Genomic DNA, 23,183 nt, shown 5'->3' with positions numbered 1-23,183 from the left:
AGTCTTTTTTTGCACGCAGACCAATGATTGACTGTTGGAGCTTGCAGATATTGGCTGAGTTTGTTGACTGAGAAAGCCACATCAGGCCTCGTCATGGTGATATATTGCAGTGACCCTATAGTGCTTCGATACAAAGATGGGTGTGCAAAAGGTGCACTGTCTTCCTTCTTGAGCTTTGTGCTTGGACACATAGGTGGAGAGCATGATTTGGAGTCAACCATGTTGGTTTTGGCTAACAAGTCTCGCAGATATTTCTTCTGAGTTAGATGAAGTCCAGTTGCATCTCTGTAGGCTTCAAATCCCAAGAAGAAGCTTATAGAGCCTAAGCTTTTGAGCTTGAAGGACTTGTCCAGATCACTGATGGCTTTGGAGATGAGGTGCGGATTATTTCCTGTGACGAGTATATCATCTACGTAGACAAGTAGATAGATACATGTGTCATCTCGCTTGAAAATGAACAGAGAGCTGTCTGAGGTTGAATTCATGAAGCCCCAGTTGAGCAAGGCTGCGTTGAGTTGCTCGTACCAAGCCCTTGGAGCTTGCTTTAAGCCGCATAACGCTTTGTGTAGCTTGCAGATGTGGTGTGGCTTGGACATGTCTTCAAACCCTTCAGGTTGATGAGTGTAGACCTCTTCACTGAGAACGCCATTTAGGAAGGCATTGTTGACATCTACCTGTTGTATATCCCAATTAAACGTGACAGCTAGTGTAAAGATGACTTTGATGGTTGACGGCTTAACAACGGGACTGAAGGTCTCGAAGAAATCCACTCAAGGAGTTTGTTCAAACCCACGTGCCACCAGGCGAGCCTTCGGTTTGTTGAGTGAACCATCAGCGTTCTGCTTTACTTTGAATATCCACTTGTTGGAGACAATATTCTTGGACCCATCATCTGGTACTAGAGACCAAGTCTTGTTGTCCTGCAACGCATTAAACTCCACTTCCATGGCAGATTTCCACATTGAGTTAGATAAAGCATCACATACTGAGTCAGGTTCTTCAACTATATCATATATTGGTGACTTAACATGAAAAGCTTTGGGTTTGGTTATTCCTGCTTTTGAGCGTGTGACCATGGTGTGTGTGTTGTTGGTGGGAAGTTATTGGTGAGAATTATTTTGTGGTTTAATGGGAAGGTAAACGTGTAGAGGTGATGTGGATCTTGAGCCGAGAGTAGCGAGAAGGACGTTTGTGGGACTGACTTCTGTGTGTTGTGAGGTGGGGTGGTGCTGATGTGGTCTCAGGTGGGTTATGTGGAGTGTTATTGTGTGCTATGTGATGATTGTGATGTGTCTGTTATGATTGTTGTGTAACTGGGTGAGTGACTGATGTTGTTGGACCACAAATGACATTCTGAAAAGGCAACAAAACAAGGAAAACATTGTTTGGAGTGGGTGACACATGATTGGCTTTCTCATGAGAGAAGAGATCTGTATATGAAAAGTAAGACTCATGGAATACCACAGACCTAGCAATGTATATACGCTCTTCTGAGTTTAGACACATGTACCCTTTATGAGAAGGACTGTACCCAATGAAGACACACAAGGCTGATTTGAACATGAATTTGTTTGAGTTGTAGGGTCTGAGATAGGGATAACAAGCTGATCCAAACACTTTTAGGAATTTATAATCAGGTTTGTGGTGGAATAGGAGTTCAAAGGGTGACTTGAGAGATAGGTTGTGAGAGGGTAGTCTATTTATTGTGTAAACAGCACTAACACAAGCATCCCACCAAAATTTGTAAGGCATTTTTGAAGTGGATAAGAAAGTGAGGGTCATTTCTGTGATGTGCTGATGCTTTCTCTCAGCTTTTCCATGCTGTTGATGTGTATGAGGACAAGGATGCCTGAAAATGATTCCTAATTTGTTGAGAATTGGGAGAAGAGGTCTGTATTCCCCACCCCAGTCTGTCTGTATGGCCTTAATTTTCTTGTTGAATTGTCTTTCCACATAGGTGTTGAAATTGAGGAATATGGATGCGGTTTCTGATTTGGTTCTGAGATGGTATATCCATGTATATCTGGTAAAGTCATCTATGAAGTGGATATAGTATATGAAGCCATTAGTGGATTGACAGGGTGAAGGACCCCATAGATCAGAATGTATCAATTCAAAAGGAGCTGTTGTTTGCGTTGGTACAGGTTTGAAGTTGAATTGGTGTAGTTTTCCAATAGCACAGTCAGGACAGGAAAAATCTTTATTCATGGTCTCGGAACATTGTACATGTTTTAGAATACAACTGAGGATATCCTTGGGTACATGTCCTAGACGTCTATGCCAAGTTTTGACATCAGACTTGCTAGAATTTGAGGTAGTGGTACAAACTAAGGACTGAGGCTGATTGCTACCACTGATTGACTCTAGTGTAAGATCAGAAGTGATTCTAGCTATGGAAATGGGACAAGTGAAATCACATTCAGATAGAGAGACTACACACATATCATGTTCATCACTTACACTACAAGTTCTAGGAATGTTGACAACAGACAAAGAAGACACATTATTAGAACTACAAGACTCAGAACAAATGTTGAACAGGTTGCCATCAAGATTTGACACAAGTGCATGCAAGTTTGGCTTGAGAGGTGCATTTAGCTTGGAAAGATCGAGTTGATACATTCCATCTTTAAGAGCCGCTGCCAGTAGCACCCTCATCGAAGCCAAATCCTTGACAAGACATTTATCCGCATATAATTCAATCAGAACTTGGTTGTCTTTTGTGAATTGTGATATACTAAGAAGATTTTTTGTGATGTTTGGGACATGTAAAATGTTTCTTAGCAACAGGTTTCCATGATTAGCTTTCAATTTTGAGTCACCAATATGTAATATAGGAAGGGAAGAACCGTTACCAACTGTGAGTTTATTTTTCCCTTTGTAGTCGTTCTGATTGGTGATGTTGGACAGGTCCGATGTCACGTGATTTGTAGCGCCACTGTCCAGGAACCATTCATGTGAACCTTGATCATCATTGCTCGTAGCTGTGTAGACTTGGGCATTGTGGCTGTTGTTTACGTTGGATTGAGAAGGATTGAATTGAGATGGAGGAGTGGCTTGTGACTGCGGTGCTGTGCCTGAGAAATGGACGTCGAAACGATGGAAGCACTTCTGAACAAGGTGACCTACTCGGCCACAAAGTTGACACACCGGTCGATTATTGTTGTTGTTGTTCCAGCCTCCTCTTCCACAGTTACGACCGCCTCGTCTTCCGCCATTGTTTCCTCGTCCGCCTCGTTGAGCAAGATTCGCCGATGGAGATGTGAAAGAATCGTTTGCAGAAATCGAATTGAGAGCTCCAATTCTCTTTTCTTGAGATTGCAAAGCAAATTGAACTTCTGGAAGTGTAGGAGTCTCCGATCGGCTAGTTAGATTGACAATCACAGATTCATACTCAGAGCCGAGTCCGCCGAGGATGTAGAGGATTAGCTCATCATCTTTAATCACCGCGCCGGCACAGCTGAGATCATCGGCGATTGTTTTCATCTTGAGAATGAACTCGTTGATTGTCAGATTTCCTTTCTTCGTCGATTGCAGAGCAAATCGAAGTTGCAGAACCCTAGCTTTCGACGTCGTCTGAAAGATCTAGTTCAGAGTTGACCAGACTGTCGCCGCCGTGAGGCATCGATTGACGTGACCTAACATTCCTTCGGAGATGGAGGCGAAGAGCCAACTCAGGAGGAATTGATCATGTCTGAGCCACAGATAGTACTCTGGGTTCGGTACTTGACTGATTTCACCATTTGCGTTGATTGAGCTCTACGATTGAGAAGGACAGGCGAGAGTACCGAGGAGAAAACCTTCTAATCCATGAGCGCGAGCTGTAGATAGGACTTGAGTGCTCCAGAAGTGGAAATTGTTCCGATCCAGTCGAAGCGACAATGGATTGATGTGTGGAACCACATTCTGATACATCTGGACTTGATTCGCCAGCGATTGAAGCTGAGGATCGTTCATCGTTGGTGACGCTGTCGTGCCGATTGAAGACGTCATTGATGAGTTTGCTGAGCTTAGTTGTTGAGTCTTGCCTCTTATACCATAACAAGATTTGAGAGAGAGAGAGAGAGAGAGAGAGAGAGAGAGAGGCACAACAGAATTCTGTTATTGATTTTCTGACTGAATGATTGACTCTTGGTCAGTGTTTGATATAAATACATCTGGGATATTAATCTCAACTGTCCACTACTGACAGACTGGTAACTAACGCTGATCTAACGATGTATACTTTAACACTCTTGATGACACCGTAGTCTTCCGAAACGTAATCTCCGGACAAATAAAGAAATACAGCGTGGGACCACACTCTTTAATCTCACACGATCAAGAAACAAATATTGTTTTAAGATCTCACTCTTATTTTCTAAGAACGGAATAGAGCAATTCCAAGGGGAGAGAGAAAGAGAGAGAGAGAGAGAGAGAGAGAGAGAGAGAGAGAGAGAGAGAGAGAGAGAATCGGTCAAGAGAGAGAGAGAGAGAGAGAGAGAATCGGTCAAGAGAGAGAGAGAGAGGGAGAGCCTCTTGTTCGATTTTACTGAATGCACATAAGTGTATTTTTCTCTTCTCATGAACCCCCTATTTATAGTAGTGGAAATGATATATTCTTGGTAGTTTCCAAAATCTATTATTTCATTTTATTGTGTTCACATTAGTGAATCTAAGCTTGACCATTTGATCTTATCTCATGAATCATACTTTCTCTCTTAGCCATCAGATCAATATCTATGAGATTTTATTTTCTGTTTAAATATATAATATTTATTAATGATAGAATAAAGGAAATATCTTATTTCCTTTTAAATATTATTCTCTCCTAATATTCATGAGAGAGAATAAATGACAATATCTTATTTCATTTTAAATATTATTCTCTCATTAATATTCATGAGAGAGAATAAAAGACAATATCTTATTTCTTTTTAAATATTATTCTCTCATTAATATTCATGAGAGAGAATAAAAGACAATATCTTATTTCCTTTTAAATATTATTCTCTCCTAATATTCATGAGTGAAAATAAAGGACAATATCTTATTTTCTTTTAAATATTTTTCTCTCTCCTTTATTTAAACAACTAAAGAGAAAATATTGGTAACTACCAATAATTAGCATGGACGAATTTTGGCACATGGCCAAGGAGGGAATTCACGCAAATCTTGTGCCGAGATCCTCAAGAAAATCATCCACCTCATTATGTGCAAGGTCCAATTGCTTAAAACTCAATTAATTATTTATTTGCTTGGTCCAACAATAATCAAATAAGTAATTAATTAATTATTTACTTGATCAAACAATAAATAATTAATACTACCATAAATAATTATTTAATTATGCAAATACCCATATTTCAGAATTGATGTGTCAATGACAATTACATCTAGTGAGATTATAATAATGAAACACATTATTATTAGATGTTCTTTATTCGTCTTACCGAAGCCGAATCAGGGACTATGTGCCTAATAATAAAAGCTTAACAAATCCGATGAAAAGACGAAAAAAGTCATTTCTCTTTTTCACATCGATTTGTCTAATCTTTGTCAGAAGGGGGAGATTGTTGTTACATGGAGTTTGGCGTTTGGTTCAGGCAAATCTCATGTCCCTCATGTTGCTTCTCCTTTTACAGAGAACATCTTTCATCTGTTATGAAAAAGGCACATTGATTTGCCTTCTCAAAGCCAAAGGGGGAGATTGTTGTTACATGGAGTTTGGCGTTTGGTTCAGGCAAATCTCATGTCCCTCATGTTGCTTCTCCTTTTACAGAGAACATCTTTAATCTCTTACTGTCAGGGTGAGACATGGTCTCGCTGACACCTTGTTACTGGCTACGTTGGATGTGCGCCAGCTGTCTCTGTTCTGAATCAGAGGACATTCTCTTTGCTTGTTTCGTATAAAAGAGAATGTTTCCCTCTTGTGTAGGGTTACACATTTACTACGCCGAAAACTTCAGACAAGGAAAAATGTGTTTTTTGCCAACTAGTGTTTGTGTCTTTTCGGTGAGAACAAACTTAGCTCATCTATTGTTGCTGGTGGTTGAGATTCATTGAAACACTTAGAGTGTGTGAGAATGAAAAGTGAGAGGAGCTCAAATCTAAGAGAAACTTAGATTAGAAACTCTCTAGAATAGTTTGGAGTTAGGAATAGTGGAAAGTTACCATCCATATGTATTATGTCATTATACTCATATATACTATTGTCTAGTGAAGGTATTCTTTTCACCAGGATTCATATCCCCCAAATTAGACAGTTTGGTCAAACTGGATTACCGTTCTTGTGTGTTCTTTTACTTTTTGTCTTTACAATTGTTCTTACTTTACCTAATAATATCTAATAAGACAACTTAAACAGTAGATAGGAGCTTTTGCAACTGGAATGTAAATTTGGTAGTTGGTTAACTGAAGCATATCTCCAAGCTGACGAGGACTTGTATATTGAACCTTTTGACATGACGGCCCTACATTTTGTATAGTTGCTTTTGAAACTCTGCGCGTACTTTCAGTTTTACGTAGGTAGTACGTTTGCACATTATTTAGAGACGAATAATTTATTCAAGTATAAAATAATAATAGCTGAAAATTTACGTCACACGCAGGGCAGAGATGCACTACGTCAAATATTGTGTTTCGACTAGATTGTGATTTTGAGTGATATGCAGTATTGAATAACTAATATAAAGCATATCCTTTGTAATATATATACTAACACAATCGACAGTTGATAGGTATTATAAAACACTATTGTATTACCTAGAAAATGTCGTTTAAAATAATACGCACGCAGTAAATGATAAGATCTGAAAAATCCCAATTCTTATGTATAATAAATACGTAGAGAATTCGCAGCATACATAAATCCCGTAGCAGTGAATAAAATTACCAAATATGACACTCACCAGGTATTAATACAAATTTGCACTTCCACTCAATAATAAGTCGTTAAGAAAAAGGAGAGAAATGAAAAACTGCAGGAAATGTACGCATGCAAATATATATCATTAAATTTAATTATCAGGATCCCTAAAATTAAAGCCTCAACGACAAGTCAATATGGGCAATCTCGTCTTGGTGAACATTTTGAAGGTCAGCTCTATATCCGTTCAAAGTGGACCACGAAGTATTATTCCCTCCGAACCAACCAAGATGATGTTGATGGGCTCGCACCTGGGACGATGACACGTGGGCCGAGGCCTGGGCTTGTGCCACGTGGGACGAGAGCTCTCGGCTCTTCTTGGCCAGCGTTCGCTCGAGCTTGTGGGCGTTTTGGTGGCCTCCGAGGGCCTGAGAGCTGTAGAACTTTCTCTGGCAGTAATTGCATGAGAAGACTTTTGTGGGCTCTGAGGGACTAGTAGTGTTGAGAGAGTTCGATGAGGACGAGTATGATGGTGAAGAGTGGTCTGTGAAGAAATCCAGGCTTGGAGTGGTGTTGTTGTTGTTGTTGCATAGGCTTAGGTGAAGTGAAGTGTTTGGCTGGAAATCCATGTTTGAGAGAAGAAAGAAAAAATGAGATACTATTTTAGAGTGCAATGAGAGATAGAGAGAGAGTGTGTGTGTGTGTGTGTGTGTGTGTGTGTGTGTGTGTGTGTGTGTTATGCGAAGATAAGAGATTATTTGAGGTATATATATACATACATATATAATATTAAATTTGTAGTGGAGAGAGATAGAGGGTAGCATTAATACGGATCGTGAAGTGATCCACTGTTTCTCTCTATATGCAAATGTATATTGAGAGAGAGAGAGAGAGAGAGAGAGAGAGAGAGAGATAGAAGTACAAATATCAGCAGGGAATCCATATGATGTCTCCTTCGTTAGAATCTCTTGTCGGTCTATTAGAAAACTTATTGTAATATTAAAACAAAGTGTACTTACATAAAGTATGTTTGGGGTTATAATGTACAAAGATGGCGGGATCAAAACTATTATTTTAATGAACACCAGTTCCTAGTTTTATTATTATTATTTTATTTGTTTTTTCATTATGAATTCAAAACAATATTATGCAAAAGTAAATATTCGAAAAGATGCAGGCATTCAACACAACCATTTATTTTTACATGAACATGTATCTAAACGTATATCGAAATGTAAATATCTACAAATAAGATGGTAATTTTAAGGTGAAAATGAGAAAGAAAAAATATAGTTGAAATGATTTCATGCGACCAATTATTGAATTGTATGTTTTTTTATTATTCGGAAAATTTGCAATTTTCACCCATTTTTATCATCTATGTGGCCATTTGTGATGATCTGTTTTTTCATGGGAACGAGATGATTTCATGATAAGCAATCGTTTGCGAGTATTTGAGAAGTTTTAATTTACAATTAAATGTTTTGACCATTCACGATGATCACAAAAATGATCGCGAATTGCCAGTGGTAAAAAACGAGGTTTATTGTGCAAGGGGTATTACTTTTCCAAGATGTAAATTAATACACTTGTATATTTCAATTTTGACAATATAAAAGTTATAAATATACCAGATAGTATATAGCATGTTTTATCAAATATTTATTTATCAAAATAATTATACGGGTTATTTTTCTGAATATTATACAACTATTCAATGTTGTGCTCGAAACTCAACATCTAAACTTTATAGTTAACAAATTCTTTCAAAAACACACACACACACACACACACACACACACACACACACACACACACACACATATATATATATATATATATATATATATATATATATATAATTAACAAAGTTTTTTTCAATAAGGTCCGAGATATAGATTTAAAATTAGATGGATAAACTGTAAGATATAAGTTACTATTCCAAAAACAATGTAAAACTTGTTATGCACTAAAACTTATTTCGTAAAATATTTCATATGCATGACAATACATGCCAAAATAATTGTGACATTGCATCAATGCACTATTAAGTAAAAACATTAAACATTTTAATAAGTTGTTACTAAAAGCGACAACACATGTTCAAGACACTTAAAATAAAAACAAATATTCCAAGTAGACCAAAATCACATCTACATATTTAATAAAATGATATTTTAATTTGTATGATTTTTCCATTTGTTTTGGAAGTATGCACTAATCTAATCATGGGTCCAAATCCCATCTTGTCTGAATATACACCTTTGTCCTGACGGAGGTGTTGACATCACCAAAAATATTAAAAATCTAATTTTCAAATTTCCTTTAAATATGAAACAAGATAAACTAAACCTAACTGGTTTAAATTTTAAACAAGCAACATGATAGGCGACAATTAAATAATATTGCTGCAGATTTTATCGTGTGGTGCAGTGAACCACAATGGCAAATTAGGACTTCTCAGTCTTGTTACAGTGAACCCATACACATCACAGCTCAATGTCAGCCTCACCAACGGTTTATATATATACATACATATATATATATATATACATACATATATATATATATATACATACATATATATATATATATATTATGAAGTTTCTTTGTCTTTGAAGCCAAATGTTGTGAATACTAATAATTATGAATTCTCAGAATCCAAGGTAATTATATAGGGATTGGGCTTGTTTGTTCGTACAGCGACGTAATTGTTATAATTATTAAATATTATTTATTTTATTTTAGTCCGTCTCGTCAGTGTATGCTTCAACGTACGCTCAAGCTAACTAATTAATGACTTGACTAATCATGTCTAGAATGTTTAATATACTCAGGGTTATATTATTTTGTACTTTTACTCTGTCTCCCAATCGTATTAAACTAAAAATTAGAAGATATGGCTCATGATTTTAATTTTGAAAATCGTGAATCATTTATATATAACTTATTGTACAAGTTTTTTAACAGGACAAGTAATAGAGAAATCTATCAAGGTACTCATTTAAAAAAAAATGGTTTCGGACTAAACAACAAATATTTAAAATGTTAGGCCGCCTATCCTAGCAGTCGGAGAGAGAGAGAGAGAGAGAGAGAGAGAGAGAGAGAGAGAGAGAGAGAGAGAGAGAGAGAGAAGAGAGAGAGAGAGAAACTATCTACAACTGAATATTTTGAAAAATGAATTTTTATATTAAAAAATGTGTTATCTATTGTTCTCTTCTAGGGTTATAAATTTTATATGAAATTTTTAACTTATTAGATCATTTTAAACATCACGTTTAGGATATAACCAACATTTGAAAACTTATTAAAAAATAGTCAAACAGATAAATTTGAATAAACCATTTGAATTTTCTATTTTCTCATTCATTTAGTTTTTATTTTTAGTTATAGTGATTCGTTACTCTTATTCTCCTCTCATACAGTTTTTTTTCTTATCAAAACTTCAAAAATCCATATCTTCCTCACATGAACTCGAAATTGAGTAATTCTAAATCATACGAATTCGTGACAAGGAGAACTTAAAAAATAGACTCATTGTGTTGGATGAAATCATGTCTTATGCTGTAGAATTCTGTCGGAATTCACCATTGGTACATTTTCCGTTCACCGACGAGATGTATTTTTTATCCGCATTTTCAATACCAAGACATAATAAAACTTCAAGGTCGTCATTATCGTCGTCTTTTCTTCCCAGTGATACTCTAGGCTTTTTCTATGTAAAAGTAGAAATTTACGTATTTTTTTATGGAAAATAACTGGAAATTTTCAGAAATAAATAGAAATTTAATGAAGATTAGTCTAGATTTTTTAGTTTACATAAAAAAGCTAAGAAACGAAATTTGTGAAATTTTTAATTGAGAAAGTAGGTTGAAATTTTTTCTAGAAATTCGAAGCCCATACACTTGTTATTAATTGTCGAATTTTTTAAATTATTTATATATATATATATTTTTTTTTGTTAATTATAGCATGTTTAATATGATTATATTTAAGTCAAATATGATTGTCATTGACAATTTTCTTAAACGTTTGCAAACGTTGACTACATTCCAATTTTATAATTTATTTTTGGCTATAAATCTACAATGCCCATTTTATATTGGGGTTTTGTGTGATGTAGTTTGGGGTTTCAAGTAAAATTGACAAATTGACCAAATGAGGTAGTTCAAGTAGGGAGAGTGACGACCCGAATTTTTGGACCGTCTTACTCTACTTGCTTTTTAAACTTTAGAAAACTTGAAGAATTTTTTTTTTAAACACATCGAATCAATTTGAACCAAAATTTTAAAGATCTTAAAAAGAAACAAAAGCATTTAAGAAAAATGAAGATTGCATTTCAAACCTTCCATGCGCAGTACTTAATTAAAATTAAAAATACGAATTTAAAATCAAATATAGCGGCGAGAATACTAAGACATAATCCATTTTCTAAATCTCAACCAAAATAGAAAACTCTTTGAAACTTCGTAACTTTGAAACAGTTGAAAATAAAAACTTTAAAAATTTATTTCTAAAAGACTTGTAGCGGAAGACTTATTTTGTAAATGAAAAACCATAACCCAACCCTCTCGCTATCGACGCCGCTAGTCCGCTCTGCTCAGTTCGTTGCAAGTTGTTTATCTACAACACAGACGTATATTTTTTTCTCGAAAAGATGAGCTTACACTTAGCGAGAACAATATAAAGCTCACAAAATAAAAAGAGTAATGCAATACATGAACCGGTTATTAGTATTTTAAAACTAACAGGTGATTCGATCTTTATTTTCTTGATTCTATCAACTTTTATTTCAATGCGCATTTTAGAGACAAAGATATGGGATTGCAACGTCCCACACTTTGCTCTAGCTAATAAACATATTAGGGCCTTGACCCAGAAATTTCCCCATTTGGACCCGTAAGTCGGCTCCAGAAATTCTCCTTAAGACCTCCATAATTCGAGGCGGTACGACTCCCTTGGTTTTCCTTATCTTTTCACTTTTTTTTATTTTCGTTACACGCATGAATGACGTACGACATAAAATATATATGATAACATGACTAGAAATAAGAATATGATATAAATATTTTAATTTATAACGTATCATCACATAACATACCATACAATATCATATCATTACATAACATACTATACCATATCATACCATAAGCTCAGTTTACATAACATATCATTCATAATTTAACATACCATACTATATCATACCATACCACACATATGTCAAACAAACACACAATAACAATTTCAAAAAAAAAAATATTATTAACTCATTCAGATGATATACTTATCATATTTTCTTTTTGAACTAATCTGTGCTGCATTGAGATTATTCTTACATTCGTTTCGGAAAGTACGACCGTTGGTCGTGGACGGCTCGGGAAAACTAGACGGCTCGGAAAAGCTAAGCGGCTCGGAACCTAATCAACGGAAAATATTTTCGGGGATCAGCTTAGAAATGGATTTCAAGACAAACTTTAGATTCTGGAAAATTTCAGAACGACATTCAACGTGAATTTACTAAAATACCCTTGGCTACTAGGATTCCGGGGGAAAAATAAAACTCTGTAAAAACTTCTGTAAAAAATTGATAACTATAAAACATAAATTTGAGCACTTTTTGTAAAGGCATCACGACGAAAAATATCCTTTAACTATTTCTTAAAAATAAAACAAGTATAACATCTTACTTTAAAAACTTGTGAAAAACTGGTCTGCGGACTGATCGTAAAATAATTAGAAAATATTATGTACAAAATGAAAATATTTTTCGATTACTTTTTTAAAATGAAGACATGTAAAACTACCGTTTTCAAAAAGAATCAATGCAATATAATAATTTTTTAATCCACAGTAAACGTTTTAAAGACTGAAAATCAGAAATAGGTCAGACCAGCGAATCAGGTCTGCGCACTGATTTGAAAATAATCGGAAAATATTCTGTATTTCATAAAAATATTTTTCATTTAAGGATTTAGGTAAAAGACATTTGAAACTAACTTTTCCAAAAAGAATCGATGCAAAATAATGATTTTTGAAACCATGGCAAGCGTTTTAAGAAACAATATTTACTGAATCCGAACCAGATAGAAGAAATACATACATTTTTATTCAATGATTAATTGTCTATCTAGGACTACGAATTTAAAAAAAAAAAAGAGAAACGAAAGAGAGAGGACTGAGAGAAAGTGTTAACAATAATGGATTGGATGTTATATATAGGGCTTGATTAAGCCCTAAAAACCCAAACTTAAACTTACTCTTACCCCTAATATATTAATAATTATTTTTATTATATATACGTACATACGTATATGTATATATCCTAATGCTTAGTATTACGTGACTACTATGTATAGTATAATATTATATTATATAATATAGTATATCACATAATTATATATACGTACATAATACATATAATACTTAACAAATTAATCTTAAGTATATATATAATATATAATCATATAACATATATAACATATATATATATATATAACTTAGTTATAATATATAACACTTATATAATATCCATAATTTGTATTTTAAAGAGTATATAAAAATTCAAAAACACACCAAAGCACACATAAAAACTAAAACTTCAAAAACTACCACGTAAATAAATCATTCACTACTACTTTACTACTAAAAAAAATACTAACATCACTCGAATACAAATATTTTAACTTTTTAATTAAGCTGAAAAAATATGGGATTTCACAATCTCTCCTACTTATTAGAATTTTCGTCCTGAAAATTAACAAGAAAGTTGAGAAGAACACTAAAAACTCTTAATTGGAAATATTAAGTCTCTTTAAAAAAATAATCGAAATCTTTAATCTCCAAGATGATGAAATCGATCCTTAGATCTGACCACTAATTATTATCGGTCCAAGCATCACCGGAGGGTAAGGCCGTGCATAAAACTTTTCTAGTTTTCTCTGGACTATAGCCTAATTTTTTTCCCAACTCCAACAAAAAAAATGAGTGAGTAGCACCAGAGTCAAACAGTACAAAGGCGTTATAACGGACTTGCTACTACATCCGAGGTGCTGGCTAGGACATCAACATTGGTGTAGGCGTAGATGCGACATTGAGGTCGTTATGGTGTCTGAGTTGCTGGTGGTGCTTCTAGTCGGCCCTGGAAAATCTATGAACCTTCAGTTTCAGCTTGAATGAAGTTTAGTCGCTCATTCTGATTGTTCTGCTCAAAGTTCTGCTTCAGACAATCTTTGAAGATGTGTCCTGGGTACATCCTCCCATAGATGTTGCACTTCAGAAATGACCCATTTTCTGTCTTGACTTTGTAATTGGCATTACCACTATTTTCAGGATGGCTCTTCTTCTTCCCATTTTCATTCTCAAGATATTGCGCCTTACCGACTTGGTTGTTGAAGGGAGGCTGGTCGGACTTCTTATTATTGCATATTCCTCTACTTTGAGTCTTCTCTTCCTTCCGTGCCTTGATGTACCTGTCTCGCTCCTCCTTCACTTGAACCAAATGGTACTCAACACGCATTGCACGTTTCGAGACAGTCTGCAACAGTGAATGGTTGATGACATTCACTATCAATTGCTAGAGCTAGTTTTCGTCGGAACATTCTCATCATCCTTCGAACTCTTTCTGACTCGGTCGAAACCAGGTGAGGGCATAATCTTGCCAGCTGGTTGAACTTCCTCACAGCTTCAGTCACAATCATCGTGCCTTGCTTTAACTCTGTACACTCCTTTTGTTGAATGTTCATCACGCGCATGTTGAAATACTTACTGTTGAACTTCTCGATGAAGTCATCCCAAGACATAGCGCGTGTGTCTCTTCTAACTGCTACTGTCTCCCACCAGTATCGTGCATCCTTCTTCAGAACAAAAGAAGCGCATACGACTTTCTCAATTTCCGAGATATTCATGAAGTTGAAGATCTTCTTCATCTCTGACATTCATTCTTTAGCCACAAAAGGATTAGTCGATCCTTCAAAATCTGGAGCTCTTATCCTTCTAAACCTTTCAAAAAAAATCATCAGCCACAACAACTTGGCCTATCTGAGGTACGCCTTGAGGAGGTTCTTGTTGATCCTCTCCCACATTTCCATTCACTTGGGGGAGGTGGTTCCTCAACTCTTCTATCTGCGCTTCTTGAGCTTCGATGCGTTGCAGTAATGCAGTAACGAGCACTGCAGGATCTGGTTGGGCCGCTGGTTGAGGTCCGGGGGCTGGACCGTTGGGATTCTCTGCATCTCCATGTTATGCCGAAAACTGAGCGACATGATGAGCATTTTGCAGTGGGACATCAGCGGCAACTTTGCCTCTTCTTCTACCTAGACCTCGTGGCCTACCTCTACCTTGTCCACGAGCAGCTTGAACGTTTCCATCTAAGTAAAAAAAAATACGACTAAGATAAAAAAAATACTAACTTACTTGAGTAGGCGGTAGCCGTGCGATCGAATAGCGAAAGGGGTCATAGGTTCGTTGCTCTGATACCAACTGTTACGACCCGACTTTTTGGACCATCTTACTCTACTTGCTTTTTAAACTTTAAAAAGTTGGAGAATTTTTTTTTTAAAAAAACACATCGAATCAATTTGAACCAAAATTTTAAAGATCTTAAAAAGAAACAAAAGCCATTAAGAAAAATGAAGATTGCATTTCAAACGTTCCATGCGCAGTACTTAATTAAAATTGAGAATACGAATTTAAAACCAAATATAGCGGCGAGAATACTAAGAAATAATCCATGTTCTAAATCGCAACCAAAATAGAAAATTCTTTGAAACTTCATAACTTTGAAACAATTGAAAATAAAAACATTAAAAATTTATTTCTAAAAGACTTGTGGCGGAAGTCTTATTCTGTAAATGAAAAACCATAACCCAACCATCTCGATATCGACGCTGCTAGTCCACCCTGCTCAGTTCCTTGCAAGTTGTTTATCTACAAGCTACATGTCAAGACCACTCCATCCAACTTGAGGGGCCGTTGAGACTTTGGTTAAGCCAATAGGCACGTCACCTCAAGATTCAAAGACGGAAGATTCAGAGTCAAGGTTGTTAGCGTAGTGTGGATAGAAGCGGTTAGGAATTACGATTGTGTATTTATATCCATAGCATCAGTTATAATATTCAGTTAGTGAAATCAATACAGTCACAACAAGATTAAGTTGAGGATTTCTCTCTGAATCAAACCACTATCTCATTCTCAAATTCTATCAGTAGTTGTAAAATATTTTATATTTCACAAAACTAAATATTTTATATTTTACAAAACTAAAAAACTTATTTTATTCATTGAGATCTAAATCATAAAATTAAAAACGGAGCATTGCTATTTAGCCCGAGTATGAATTTGAACGATCCATACACTTTTTGACACATGACACCTTTTAAAATACTTTTTTGTGTTTAATGCTTTTAGGTGGGGCTCTGTGAAATCGTGACTCGTGCTACAAAGCATTTCCGTTAAAAAAAGTGAATAAATTAAGTGTTTTTAATTTTTTTTTAAACAAATACAGTTTGTAACTTTAAGCTGATTAAAGATTCTAAAATAAGACCTAGCTGTTTATGGGTATCCCGTTACAATGTTTTTATGTTTTTTTTAATTAATTTCGTTTTTACCCCCTGGACTCGTACCTCGATTTCATTTTACCCCCTGGACTCGGGATTGTTGCAGAACTCATCTCAGAACTTAGACACGTGTTACAACTTGGCACTTCCGTCAGTATTTGGACGTTAAATTGTAACGGTTTGATGATGTGGCATGATTTAAAAGGCTTTATTGGTGGAATTATGATTTCACCCCTGACTTAGTTGATTTGAAGTGAAAATGAAATTGAAAACTAAAATCTAAATGAAATAAAAAGGAATAATAATAGAAGAATGAACTTAAATAGAAAATCCCAAATCAAAACTAAAACGCGATTTCAACTGAAACCTAGATCGTGAAAAAAAAACCTTCTTCCCGAAACAAAACCCTATTCCAAGCTTATTTCTCTGATGTTCGTCAATGGCGTCGTCTTCCACGAGTAATTTCTCTGACGGAGTCGACGATGGCCATTCCGATGACAAGCAGAGGCCGCGGTGTCGATGCAAGATGACGTGTGTTCTACGGACGGCGTGGAAAGGTGATCATCTTGGTCGGCGTTTTTATGGGTGTTCAAGATACAAGGTAATTCATATTTCCCCTATTCTCGTCTTCGTTGTTGTTTTGGGTTACTGATTTCGTGTCCTTACTGATTTCTCGTCGTCGTTGTTGTTTTGGGTTACTGATTTCGTGTCCTTACTGATTTCTCGTCTTCGTTGTTGTTTTGGATTACTGATTTCGTGTCCTTATTTTGTTAGCAGAGTCCCGACGATAGAGGTTGTGGTATATTGATTTGGGTTGATCCTGAGATGTGTAAAAGGTCAGTTCAAATAATTCCTGGGTTACTTAAAAGGATTAACAATCTTGAAGCTGCTTTGAAACAAGTTGAAGTGTCAAAGAATGATGTTTATGGAGGAGACGAAGACGATCTGAATAGACTGAGGGAGAAGATAACTACAGAAGCGCAAAAGATCAAGTTTTATATGGTTCTCGTCATGCTTGCTCTTGTTTATGTCATCTGTTTCAAATAAGTATATGTTATGAATTAATTGTGGTTGATTATTAAGTCTGTGAATATTCTAAGTCTGTTAAGTGAGACTTATGTAATTGTCAAATTATGTTGTAATGTATTGGGGATTATGATAATTGAAGTTTGGTCTAAACTTTGTAATTGGTATTTTGTAATGGAATGTGGTATTTTCTAGCTCGGTCTAATACATTGCCAATAAAAAGACATAAATTTGATACATTGTCAATACAAAAAGAACTAGGTTTGATACACATAATTCATACACGTAATTCATTGTTTTTTCATTGAGTTTTGTGAACCCGTCACCCAAAAAAAGTATTGAGTTTTGTGAACTTGTCACCCAATAAAAGTGCTTGAGTTTTTTCACCCAAAGCCAGTACATCATCCAAAAAAAAAAGATTTAATTGTCTTTACATCCAGTCTCCAAATAAAGTTCTTGGTAGAAGGCCGAAACGCCTGGGTGGGCCCCGGTTCATTCGAGGACTCCGCTGCAATACGAAAGGTTATGAGTAATGACCACATACAAAGAACAAAATTGGGTTAAAGAGTGGTTGAGTTTACCCTTAACGGTGCTTGTTGTGCCGGTTGTTGATTTGATTGGCTCGTACTAGCTGCTTGTTGTGTGGGTTGTTGAGTTGATTGGCTTGATCCACCACCACGTCCACGTCCCCTTCCACGGCCACGTAGGTGTGCATCTCTGGCTTGACGTTGTTCTTGTCTCTGCAATATCAAGAAATGTAACCACATTTATAGACATTTATAATCTTCCAACAGAGTTACCAACATGTGTACAATCTTACCAAAATTTCTTGTTGTCTTCTAAAACATGTAGTGAGGTTGTGGCCATACTTTCCACAACCAGAACATTTGACTGTGACATGTTTCCTGGTCATTCTAGTCCCACGTGGTGGCACAACCTCATCGTGCTCGAGTCGTCTTAGTTTTTTTGGCCTTCCTGGTCCTACTCTGTTGGGAGGCATTCGCATAGGTGTCTTTCCTGTCTCGGGCCACTGCTCCACGGGATTAATTGCACAGATTTTGTGCTTGTAGATATTCATGTATGTTGACTTCTTGTAGCATTCACTAATGTAGTTCTCTGGTTGCTCGTCCCTTTGCCAAATGCACTGAATTGCATGAGCACAAGGAATACCTGACAAATTTAAGGATTAATAACATGAATAATATCAGTGCAATGAATAGTTCAAGGTCGTGACAATTACCTGACAACTAAAAGCGACCACAAGAGCATGTCTTCAATGCCAAGTCAATTCTATACATGCGACCATGCAGATTTGTAACTTGATACAATGAATCCCCATACCATTCTGCAATGTTTTCAGCACTCAAGGTCTTGTTCTTCTCTATGATTTTGTAGATTCTAGGTCCTATGTCCCCATGCCACTTCTCCACGGCAAGGCGTTGTTTGGTCATCCTCTTCATTAAGTACATCATAATCCTCTCTAGCATAGACAATATGGGTCTCTGTCGAGCTAGTAAAATAGCCCTGTTACCATTGAAACACTCACATAGGTTGTTAAGGAGTATATCACATCTTGGGGTAGTTCTGAAGTTGGCTCTTGCCCACTGCACTGGATTCTTCTGACACAACCAGTTGTAGGCTTCCTCATCCTCATCCTTGATTAAGTTCATCTCTTGGTGAAACTTCTCCACAGAATACTGCTTGGCTGCGGCCATGACCTTGTGTTTCAAGAACTGTCCCTTAAACACCTAACCAAATTTTACAAAAAAACAAGAAACTCTTAACTTCTTATGCAAGCTACTGAAATCATATTTGAAAATTGAAAGTGTTAGAAGTTACTTTACCCGAGTGAAATTGCTTTGCAAGTGACGAGCATAATGCCTATGCTCAGCTTGCACAGAACCCTCCTCCCACATGCCATTGAGTGCCTCTATCAAACCCTTTTGTTTGTCTGTTATGAAAGTCCAATGGTATCCATTGTAGATGTTGATGTCATCTCTCAAATAGTTTAGAAACCATGCCCAAGAGTCTTTACACTCTGACTCCACAACAGCAAAGGCCACAGGGAACATGCCATTGTTAGGATCGATTCCTACGGCCGTGAGAAGTTGCCCACCATGGTGTCCCTTGATGTGGCAACCATCCAACCCAATAACTGCCCTACAGCCAGCTTTGAACCCTGCCTTACAACCACTATAGCAAATGTAAAGTCTCTTAAATATTGGATTACCTTCCTCATCTGCCTCTGTTAAGAACTCGATTGTTATGCCTAGATTGGTCTTCTTCAACTCGGCTTCATAGTCCCATAACCTGGCATATTGGTGAGCATAAGAGCCTTCAATGATTTCCAAAGCTTTTTTCTTAGTCCTCCAAGCTTTAGTCCTCGAACAATCAAGTATCAAGTCCTTCTGGATTTTATTCATGAACTTGATAGATGACCAGCTCTCATTGTCCTTGAACTCCTCCAGGTACTTCTTGGACATCCAAGAAGCAGTACAAAATCTGTTCTTGTTTGTTCGAGCACATGTATGCTCTGGTACATAGGTCCTGATCTGGAATGATGTGGTATCTTTCATTTCAGACTCATAGCACAACCACTTGCATGACTCGTCCTTGCAAACTGCTCGAACTCGGTTTCGATCATTCACTTTGAACTTCAGCTCTTTCCCTGCCTTGATAGAATACTCCCTGATGGCATTTTTGAAGATTGCCCCACTTGAAAATACCATGCCCAACTTAAACTTGGGGTCTGTCATGTCAGTGTCTTCACGGAATTCTTGAAACCTGGGGAGAATTTTCCTGGACAAATTAGTAGGCTTATGCTCAGGCTCAGGCTCATCTTCAGTAGACGACTCATCTTCCAGCACAATGTTTTCCTCCTCGTTATAGTCACTGTCTTCGTCAGAATCGGCTTCATCATCAGTAAGAGCTACCTTTTCTTTGCCCTTTAATCCTAGACCACGGTCCACGGCAACGCCATTGACTTCAACTTCGTCTTCACTGTTCTCAAACCCACTGTCTTGCTCAAGGTCATCAAGATGGTCTTGACATTCCTCAAACTCTTGATTACGGCCCAAGTCATGTGCTTGACTCTGGCCCAACTCCTCTGTTGGAATCGATCTAGGGTTTGAGAAAATAATTAACGCTTCGGTAAGCGGCGGAATTTTAAAAATTTTCTTTTACAAGTAAAACAGTTTTTACTAACCTAGACAAGTGCAAGTACATGTAATTAAAAACCAATATGAGCTAGAAGTTTACTAACCTTTCTTGAAGCTTGAACTTTGAAGAAGCTTGTGGAAAGTTTGCAACGCTCGTCTCCCCTCGCAGCACGTCTCTCTTTCTTTCCTCGGCACCTCGAGCAACCACGAAAGTTTCTATCACTAAATCACTCGAAAAGAAGGAATCAGTGAGTGGGCACTTTTAAACACTACGACTTAAGAACGAGTCTTGAAGTCGCAGAGCTAAACTCTAGGTCAAATGAGGACCTAGGTGCCAAAACAAAAATCTAAATTGAATAGAGAGAGAGAGGAGAGGGGCGGCCAAGCTAGAGAGAGAAGCTCTCAATCTCTAAAACTTGGAATGAATGAAATGTGAAGAATAAGGCTCCTATTTATAGGAGAGGTCTCACCTTCAATAAGGTAGTTTCCTCTTCTATAGAATATCACATATTCATGAGCCAATTTCCTTTTCTTCTCCTTATTTCACACGGCCAAAGAGGATCCAAGATATCATCATATTTGTTTCCTCTTTTGACTCTACTTGGGCGCCCATCTTGATTCCTCTTAGAGGAAATTTGTTTCCTCTTTTTCTTTTGGCAAGTATCTAAATACATTAATGCACAAAATAATCTCTCTTTCACACTAAGGGCTGCACGAAATTTGGTCTCCCATTCACTTGGGTTGGACGGCCAAAAGCCATCTAAAAAGGCTTTCTAGGTTTTTCTTTAATTGTTCATGACAACATAAGAAAAGCCCATTAAGAATTTTCAAGTAAAATTCTATGAAATGAAATTAATTCACAAGGCCCAATAAACATGTTATGGCCGTGTGATATAATATGTCATCATATGACATTGTCAAAAAATTTATTGACATTCATTTCATGCCATGTCCAAAAAGACAAAATTACCCTTTTGACAATTTTTCGTTCTTGTTTTGACTTAGCTTCCAGTTTAACTATTCCTATCGATGTGATTCGTGACAGTGACCTCATGGACCCAAATGAACAAAGCTTGAGCTAAACACTTGGACTCAAAAGTTCACAAACCTTTTCCAAGTTTAGCTTAATGCCAACTGACTCCACTAAAGAGTTGACACTGAAAATCTCTCGGTTCAAATGAATTTATTTTCTACTCAAGAATTCAACCTAATTATGATGAGCGGATCCACTGAATATTATCTATGTTTACCCTTCATGAATGTCATCAGCTAGTCGGGATTTACTAAATTACCATTTTACCCTTCTAGCTGTTATTTCCTCAACTCCTTTGTCGCTTGTGAATAAGTTAGAAACAATGTATTGACGAGGAGCTAACAAGTCACATTGTTTCATCCAAAAGAGTCAGGACTCAATTTGGACACTGGCTAGTTCATTTATTCACACTCCAAGGAACAAAGCATGAGGTGACATACATTGCATTTCAGCAATCTTGTACATGAATTCCATATCTATGAGAACTTCACAAAGTTACTCATGACAGACTCACAACTTAGTACTTCACCAATAGGCCTTGTTCCGAATCACATAGTGAGTCCGAACTTTGACTTTCTCAAATGAGAATACTAAGGTGTGAAATGGCATGTCTCATTTCAGGATTAAGGTAAGCATGATGCAATTCATACATAGTGACTTCGAGACATAAGAGGTTAAATGGTTTGTTCTTATATTGTCTCTAGAAGTGCACTGGTCAATTCAGTACCTTCGGAAGATACCTAGAAGAACTATAGAGTCCCCAACTCTCAATGCCTCATAACCAGACATCATAGATTCTTCTAACAATCATACTGAGGTCAATAGTCCTTTGACCCTAAGATTGCGAATATATCGTTTTAAGCAAACTACGAAGAGTTTGTTCATGCAAATCTACATTTGTCTCTTCGTAAGTTGTTAAGTTTGTTTATGGACTAAAAGACTAAGGTTTTATCATAAAGCTTCAAACAAAGAAAGAATGAATGAACGTTTCAACTTTATTAATGAATAGATAGGTAATTACAAGCAAGAGTCTTCGTAAGACTATATGACATCAAATGTACATAAATAGACTCTACTACTCTTCTTGTGGGCACCATTGACAACATCCTCTGCTTGACTCTGGCCCAACTCCTCTGCTTCACTCTGGCCCAAGTCATGTGCTTGACTCTGGCCCAACTCATCTGCTTCACTCTGGCCCAAGTCATCTACTTGACTCTGGCCTAAATCCTCTACTTGACTCTGGCCCAAATCCACTTCAGTCTGGCCCAAGTCATCAGCTTGACTCTGGCCCAACTCATGTTGTTCACTCCATGCTTCAGGCTAGCCCAAATCCACTTCAGTCAATTCTGGTTCAGGGTAAGTCAGGTCTTCAATAAGAACTTCAACGTCTCCATCATGCTCAGGGTCTTCAACTTGACTCGGTGCCTCATCCACGACTTGACTCTGTCCAAGCTCTCCCTCTTCAACTTCTTCAGGCTCTTCCACTTCAAAGTCTTGAACTTCTTCTTCTTCTTCAACTCCAGGCACAGGGGGCAATAGCCCAGGCTCTTGTACAACAGATGCAT

At 36.8% G+C, this 23,183-nt stretch overlaps 2 protein-coding genes across 2 annotated transcripts; both read right to left on the bottom strand.

The window, feature by feature from the left end:
• Window positions 1-7,020: 7,020 nt before the first annotated feature.
• Window positions 7,021-7,476, bottom strand: ZFP2 (zinc finger protein 2). Its single transcript, XM_089614152.1, has one exon. The coding sequence runs from the start codon at window positions 7,474-7,476 to the stop codon at window positions 7,021-7,023; it is 456 nt and encodes a 151-aa protein (XP_089470278.1).
• Window positions 7,477-18,674: 11,198 nt separating this feature from the next.
• Window positions 18,675-22,823, bottom strand: LOC149394922 (uncharacterized). The gene is made up of 4 exons (XM_089614150.1): window positions 22,748-22,823; window positions 19,658-20,533; window positions 19,272-19,606; window positions 18,675-19,175 (listed from the first exon to the last, which is right to left on the bottom strand). The coding sequence occupies exons 1-4, from the start codon at window positions 22,821-22,823 to the stop codon at window positions 18,675-18,677; spliced, it is 1,788 nt and encodes a 595-aa protein (XP_089470276.1).
• Window positions 22,824-23,183: the final 360 nt, after the last annotated feature.

This window comes from Urtica dioica, chromosome 5 (assembly GCF_054948205.1).
Source record: "Urtica dioica subsp. dioica isolate 48M chromosome 5, U.dioica_male_clone48M_v1_H2, whole genome shotgun sequence".
Taxonomy (NCBI): Eukaryota; Viridiplantae; Streptophyta; class Magnoliopsida; order Rosales; family Urticaceae; genus Urtica; species Urtica dioica.
This window is presented reverse-complemented; position numbering and strand designations above follow the sequence as displayed.